Raw genomic sequence first — 8,153 nt, forward strand, 5'->3', positions numbered from 1 at the left:
TCCCCCACCACTATTGTGTTACTGTCGATTTCCTCTTTTATAGCTGTTAGCAGTTGCCTTATGTATTGAGGTGCTCCTATGTTGGGTGCATATGTATTTATAATTGTTATATCTTCTTCTTGGATTAATCCCTTCATCATTATGTTGTGTCCTTCCTTGTCTCTTGTAACATTCTTTGATTTAAAGTCTGTTTTATCTTATATGAGTATAGCTACTCCAGCTTTCTTTTGATTTCCATTTGCATGGTATATCTTTTTCCATTCCCTCACTTTCAGTCTGCATGTGTCCCTAGGTCTGAAGTGGGTCTCTCGTAGACAGCATATAGATGGGTCTTGTTTTTGTATCCATTCAGCGAGCTTGTGTCTTTTGGTTGGAGCATGTAATCCATTCACATTTAAGGTAATTATGAATATGTATGTCCTATTATCATTTTCTTAATTGTTCTGGGTTTGTTTTTGTAGGTTCTTCTCTTCTGTTTCCCATTTCGAGAAGTTCCTTTAGCATTTGTTGTAGAGCTGGTTTGGTGGTGCTGAATTCTCTTAGCTTTTGTTTGTCTGTAAAGCTTTTGATTTCTCCGTTGAATCTCAATGAGATGCTTGCCGGGTAGAGTAATCTTAGTTGTAGGTTCTTCCCTTTCATCACTTTAAATATATCATGCCACTCCCTTCTGGCTTGTAGAGTTTCTGCTGAGAAATCAGCTGTTAACCTTATGGGAGTTCCCTTGTACGTTATTTGTCATTTTTCCCTTGCTGCTTTCAATAATTTTTCTTTGTCTTTAATTTTTGTCAATTTGATTGTATGTGTCTCGGTGTGTTTTTCCTCAGGTTTATCCTGTATGGGACTCTCTGCGCTTCCTGGACTTGGGTGGCTATTTCCTTTCCCATGTTAGGGAAGTTTTCGACTATAATCTCTTCAAATATTTTCTTGGGTCCTTTCTCTCTCTCTCCTCTCCTTCTAGGACCCCTATAATGTGAATATTGTTGCGTTTAATGTTAGGGTGTCTTCATTTCTTTTCATTCTTTTTTCTTTATTCTGTTCCACAGCAGTGAATTCCACCATTCTGTCTTCCAGGTCACTTATCCATTCTTCTGCCTCATTTATTCTTCTGTTGATTCCTTCTGGTGTAGTTTTCATTTCATTTATTGTATTATTCATCTCTGTTTGTGTGTTCTTTAATTCTTCTACGTGTTTTTTCTTTAATTCCTCCCAGTCTTTGTTAAACGTTTCTTGCATCTTCTCAATCTTTGCCTCCATTCTTTTTCTGAGGTCCTGGATCATCTTCACTATCATTATTCTGAATTCTTTTTCTGGAAGGTTTCCTATCTCCAGTTCATTTTGTTGTTTTTCTGGGGTTTTATCTTCTTCCTTTATCTGGTACATAGCCCTCTGCCTTTTCATCTTGTCTATCTTTCTGTGAATGTGGTTTTTGTTCCACAGGCTGCAGGACTGCAGTTCTTCTTGCTTCTGCTGGGTGTCCTCTGGTGGATGAGGCTATCTAAGAGGCTTGTGCAAGTTTCCTGATGGGAGAGACTGGTCTCTAGTCACTCTTAATATTAAATTAGTGCCTACTATGTGGAAACACTGTGTAGAATACAACAGTGAATAATGTATATTCTTAGTGAAATGTGTTTTGAACTAAAATACTCAGACTCAGTTACAGTACTACTGTATAGTAATATAATGATTTTTATAAAGAGACAATCATTAGCATAATACTTTCAAATTCCATAAACAGAAGTGGTATTTCTTTCCTATTTACATCATTATGAAGAATTTCCCTTACCTACTACTTCCTTTTAAAACTCTAGTCTAAGTTACTTCCTTTTATCTCAGTTGCTCTCTACTGAATTGCGAATAAACTGCTCAAAATTGGAGCTACCATTCCTTGTCCCAAAACAATGTTATGTTTTGGTTCTCTTTTGTTTAGGAAAAACCTTTAAATTTTCTTAGTGAAAATAATTGTAAGAATTCATGAGAACCTTAGAAAATGATTTCACAGAAAAATATTATAGAAAAATATAATTGTGCTTTGCCCAAGGCAGGAAACTTTTAGGAACGTAAGGACTGCTTTAATGTTTCAGAGTCATACTTCAACAAATGTAGGGCGCTGTCTCTAATGGTGATGCAAAGGGTTGTGCAGGGGAAGGATATCACTTCAAAAATATATAAATATCCTCGGCTTCCTTATTAATTCATTATAGAAATGTCATGCATTAATTTGTCCGATTTGTCTTTTGGGAAACGAGACATTTTGGATAATTTGTTTTCCTCATTTCCTACCTCAGACAACTTTTAGAATTTTAGAGCTAAAAGAAACCTCATACCTCTTCAGTAACCTCATTTTATAGATGATGCAACTGAAAAAAGAGTGGTTAAAACACCTGTCCAGGTGACACAAGTTTAACGACAGAACCTATTCTCTTGACCCTTGATACAGGGTTTCTTAAACATATCACGTTTGCTTGATATTAATAAACTTTTAATGAATTTAAATTTACTTTTTTGTAGTTTCACAAGGTTATCTCTAACTTAATTAGAATTACCTTGAATTTAGTTAAGAATTCATGCTCACTATATATATTTTATATATATATTTTTTGTTTGTTTGTTTCTTTTTGTTTTTGTTTTTTCATATTCTTCATGAGGGCAGAAGCTGTGTTTTATTTGTTGTCTCCTCAGAACTTCTTACAGGGTTTGACATGGCACATAGCAGGTATTCAGTAGACTGTTGTAGACTGAGAAAATGAACTTTATAGACTTGGATCACTTAGCTTAATTTTAAGATTAATCTTAATTTAAGATTTAATCTTAATCTTAATCTTAATTTTAAGCTTAATCTTAGCTTAATTTTTCTAAAGAGGAAAAATCTAAAGCTGTTCAGTTTAACCTTGTTCCCTTGATTATTTCAGACATTTTTCTCTAGACTTTCTCCAGCTCTATTGCATTTCTTAAGGTGAGGGAATCAGAATTTTGAATGAGCATAGAAAGCTTTCTTTCTAGATACCAATAATCTTCTCAGTAAGTGTAGTTCTTTTGCATCATCTTACACTGGCTAATAGCAGCACTTATTTGACACTTTTCTTCCACATTGTGTAAGTACAACACATACATGCTCCTTGCTTTGATATTTCAATACCCAGAAAATTTTGGTTTCACTTACTCTGCTAGAACAAATTCCCGTTTCCAAATTAATTATAAAATGTTAAAGAAGACTAGATTTAGCATCTATGACATTTATCCAGAAAGGCCCATTAGCCTCTATAACTTGTGTTTTCCATGTTTAAATAAGTTATCTGTACAATCAAAACTGTTTGAGTGTCTTCTATGTGCAAGCCACTGAACTCCTTCATCTGAGTAAGTAATTCACAACATTCCAGATACATAGCTTTTTCTCGGGTTGGCACAGAAAATGATTAGAAAAGTTTTGGATTCATGAAAAAGACGTTTAAGAAATCTAAATAAAAAACATGTTTTAGTTTTTCCTTATGCATTGATTTATTTATTGCCATCCACTGTCCCTCTTCGAACCCCAGACACACTCTTCTTGTCATCCTTAAGAACTTTACAGGAATCCTTTTATTCACCAACCCTACTCCATTGTCCCTCTGCCCTCAGACATCCCTCCTGTGATCCAGAAGAACTCTAAAGAAATCCTTTTATTCAGTAATCCTGTTCTTTATTACACATGCTACCAGAGGAGCTTAGAGATGGATGGAATCTTAGAGATTTCTAAGTTAAACTCTCATATACCAGTATGATATTTGCCAATGATAAAACAAATCATTGTAGCCAAGTATAGTACTTAATCTCTTTAATACACTGCATGCCTGACATATACACGTAATACTTACTTGTACTCATCATAGACTTCCTGTTTGGGCAGTGAAGTCTCAGGATGCTCCTCTAGGGTATTCCGAATCCAGGAAAAGGCATGCATTTGCTGTGCCCGACTAGATGACATAGCATTCTGATCACTAATCATAAAACAAAAACAGGTTTTAGCTGAACTGGACAGCAATTCATTGATAATTTTTGAACCAGGCCTAAAATGTTCCACTAAAAGACTGTGTGTAAAGTCACTATAAATGACCAAACCAAACTCAGGACATAAAGTATATGCCCAGTTATCCAAATACAAATTGTCCACCTGTGGTTGTGAGCATTTTCTATAGCTAGTGTCTGAGTAAAGTTATTGCCCTGTTCCATCCCCACCACGGTCTCTAAACTGGCAGAAATGATGGAGCATTGAAAACAAGGTATTTGTTTTGGCCAAAATTACCTCTAAGGGGATATTTGTTTACTTACTTGCCTGTTCATTTGCCTAAACTTACCAAATCATCAAACTATAAAATGAAAGTTAAGGAAAAAATTGTTTATTTTCTATTTGCTTAGCATTCTCAAGTAACTACCCTGAATCTTACTAAAGCCTCTATGCTCCAGAATGGAATTCACACTGGAGAGATACTGAAAGGACAAGTCTCCCTCTATGGTCCTTTCTGTAACCAGTCCTCCTCTCCAGGACAACACCTCCACTAAACATCATAAATTTTTATTATCTGGCAGTGTCTCTTATAACATGAGGGAAGCTCCTCACTTGACTATGACATTCATCTCAGCTACAAAAACAATAATTTATGTATTTTCAAAGAAATTACTGAGCAATTTTTAGGACAGAAAATTATTAAAATAGTTACAAAATGTGGTCCAAGGGGAAAAAAGTAAAAGCAACAGATTTTTCATTCCAGTTCTTTTCATACATATACTTTTAAAGTAATGTTAAGCATAACTTATATGAATGAAATGAACTCTGAGAAATACTTAAAAGGGTAGAGAAACTCCTTTAAGAACAGACTGCATGAACCAACAACTTTTCTCTATATTTTCTAAATGAGGCTATTAAATATTTGTACTAATGAAAATAGAGTAATACCCCGCAAGCACTTAAAACATCACACATTTATCATAAATTCATGTGCCATACAGGCAATTCATTTTTTTTCTTTTTTATGCTCTGTGATCTGCTTACCTGACAGTACCTAAAAAAACTCTTGCGCTTTATTGCTCACAATACTCATCTGTTTATTCTTTGGTTTTCTGTTCAATTTTCAAAATCTGCCACACTGTATAAATACACTAAGCTGTTTATAAAACATAACCCAACTGCATTTCACAGCATTCACCCAGGTACACAAATGAATTAGCAAAAACTATGGGTAAACACTTAACCAAATATGATCAAAGACTAAAAAGATCTACTGTTTTGACAGTCTGTTTCCTGATGATTTTAGGAATAGTGCAAAACAATAACAACCACAACACACACATAAACACTGTAACTGAGGCAAAGACAAGAAGTGATATTACCTTTTCTCTCCATTGCTGAGACCAGAAGGCAGCTGAAGGTAGAGGTAGAGTTTCTCTAGGTCTGTAAACTTCTCAACTTCTTGCTGGTTAAAAAGGATTAAAAAGAAAGATAATTTAAGAAATTCTTGTTTCTCCCTCAACAAAATTTACTAACACCTCCCTAAAAATACTGACTATCTAAATTTAAACCAGGTGGAATGAATCACTTGACAAAGAAAACAGAATCTAGGCTTTTTTCATATCAGTAAAATAATACAGTCAAGTTGTGTGATAAATTTATTGCACATAAAAAGTTGATTAATAAGAGAAAATGGTACTTTCCTATTAATTCTTATATTCTAGGTATAAATAAAATCATAAATCAATGCTTAGACAAAAACGTCTCATTTTAAATCACATTTAAAGAAGGAGGGTTGTGCAGTATTACAGGAAAAGTACTATATTGGGAGTCAAGAGACTATTTATTAGTTGGCTTTAGCCTATTTAACTGGTTATGAGGCTTCCATGCTCTGGCGGATTTTCCTTAGAAATGTGAAACGAATGAGATGATTTCTAGGCTTCTTTCCTATTTCTCAAAAATCTAGAACATGTGACTGATGATGCTACTGTCACTGGGGGTGGAATTGAGGTTTAAAAATATAGTTATCCCTCAATATCCGTGGATAATTAGTTCCAGGAACCCCCTTCTCCCCTCCACGGATACCAAAATCCACAGATGCACAAGCTTTTTATATAAAATGGTGTTATACAGTCAGTCCTCCTTATGCACAGTTCCTCCATAACCGAGGAATCAAATCTGATCCAGGGTTGATCTAATATGCGAATGCAGAACCTGTGGATACGGAGGGCCAACTGTTCCAAAGTACAGCCAACAATCTGTTCCATGCTATGCAGATGTAATTATTCTGACTTGCAACAGTGGATGCTATTTGGAGAACCTACTTGTAAGACTGTCTATCACTACTGTTGTGCAACTTTGTCATTTTGTCTATAAATGTACCCTTTAAGAAAATTTCTGCTATGCAGAGGACTGTACAGTTTTCTTTCCCAGCTGAGTTTGCCACAGGATAGCTTTAAATGTGCCACAAATCCTACTGCAATAAAAATATCATAGTAAAGTTTTGGTAGCCTAATTCATTACAACTGAATTGCATTGCAATGGAAAATACGGACAGATTACTGGCATTCTTGGTGGCAGAATTTATTCTTACACAATAAAGCATAGCTCAAACATAGATCCAATTTTTTTAAAAAGGTTACAATGATATAATTTAGCCTATCCTTATTCTCACCAGAATGCAATCACAAAACAGTTTAATCTTAGAATTTATCCATAGAATGACTTAATCTATCAATTACATGCAATTAACTCTCAAATCCACATTTTTTTTTATTCTGCTGTCTATGGGGTATTTTCCAATTAGCTCTTGCTTTATTATCTGATAGCCTGATCAGCAATATCCTGCATAACTCTTCCCTTGACAACAACAAAAACCCCTACACATACACAGGCATTTTCCTTCTCACTTGTTACTTAGCACCTTCTTTTCTCTAGTTTCCCAGTGCTCAGTTTTGGAGTCTGCCTAGTTTTGTTCCTCTTGGTGTATTACACTCTAATCCTTCATTTAGCCTTCTTAACTCTTTCCACCATGTTCTTCTAGTCTCTTTATTTTCCCAGCCACCACATTAGTTTAGGTCTTTAGCTGTCTTTCTTTTAACAATAAAGGAGAATTCATTTACTCATTTATTTATTCACTAAGTTTACTTTCTGCAATGTTCCACAAATGATTTATAACTGTGAACTTATACTGTGTATCACAACCTATACAAAGACTGGAAATAGACAGATGAACAACACAACAATAGCCCCTGCACTTAAGGAACTTACAATGATTCTTGAATTACTAAAAATGTCTAACTACCTGCTTTTCCCTGCCTCCAGCCTTTCCCCACTTTAATCTATCAAAATGGAAATAAAAACAAAAATAAACAAATGGGACCTAATGAAACTTAAAAGCTTTCACACAGCAAAGGAAACCATAAACAAGATGAGAAGACAACGCTCAGAATGGGAGAAAATATTTGCAAATGAAGTAACTGACAAAGGATTAATCTCCAAAATTTACAAGCAGCTCATGCAGTTCAATATCAAAAAAACAAAACAACCCAATGCAGCTCAATATCAAAAAAAGAAATAACCTAATCCAAAAATGGGCAGAAGACCTAAATAGACATTTTTCCGAAGAAGCTATACAGATTGCCAACAAACACATGAAAGAATGCTCAACATCATTAATCATTAGAGAAATGCAAATCAAAACTACAGTGAGGGGCTTCCCTGGTGGCGCAGTGGTTGAGAGTCCACCTGCCAATGCAGGGGACACGGGTTCGTGCCCCGGCCCAGGAAGATCCCACATGCCGCGGAGTGGCTAGGCCCGTGAGCCATGGCTGCTGAGCCTGCACGTCTGGACCCTGTGCTCCGCAACGGGAGAGGCCACAACAGTGAGAGGCCCGCGTACCGCAAAAAAAACCAAACAAACCAAAAACTACAATGAGGTATCATCTCACACCCATCAGAATGGTCATCATCAAAAAATCTACAAACAATAAATGCTGGAGAGGGTGTGGAGAAAAGGGAACCCTCTTGCACTGTTGGTGGGAATGTAAATTGATACAGCCACTGTGGAGAACAGTATGGAGGTTCCTTAAAAAACTAAAAATAGAACTATCATCTGACCCAGCAATCCCTCTACTGGGCATATACCCTGAGAAAACCATCATTCAAAAAG

At 35.7% G+C, this 8,153-nt stretch overlaps 1 protein-coding gene across 6 annotated transcripts in view; it reads right to left on the bottom strand.

Moving 5' to 3' along the window:
• Positions 1-8,153, bottom strand: part of RFX7 (regulatory factor X7) — a 157,868-nt gene that overhangs the window by 66,594 nt on the left and 83,121 nt on the right. For 5 of the 6 annotated variants that reach the window (XM_055087969.1, XM_024128749.3, XM_024128748.3 and 2 more), the window contains 2 exons: positions 5,365-5,447; positions 3,852-3,974 (listed from right to left, as the gene is read on the bottom strand). In XM_055087969.1, the coding sequence (XP_054943944.1) occupies positions 3,852-3,974; positions 5,365-5,447 (206 nt within the window). Of the gene's footprint in view, positions 1-3,851; positions 3,975-5,364; positions 5,448-8,153 lie in introns of those variants that run through there. The other variant, XM_055087970.1, reaches the window with a different exon arrangement.

This window comes from Physeter macrocephalus, chromosome 11, assembly GCF_002837175.3.
Source record: "Physeter macrocephalus isolate SW-GA chromosome 11, ASM283717v5, whole genome shotgun sequence".
NCBI classification, from domain to species: domain Eukaryota; kingdom Metazoa; phylum Chordata; class Mammalia; order Artiodactyla; family Physeteridae; genus Physeter; species Physeter macrocephalus.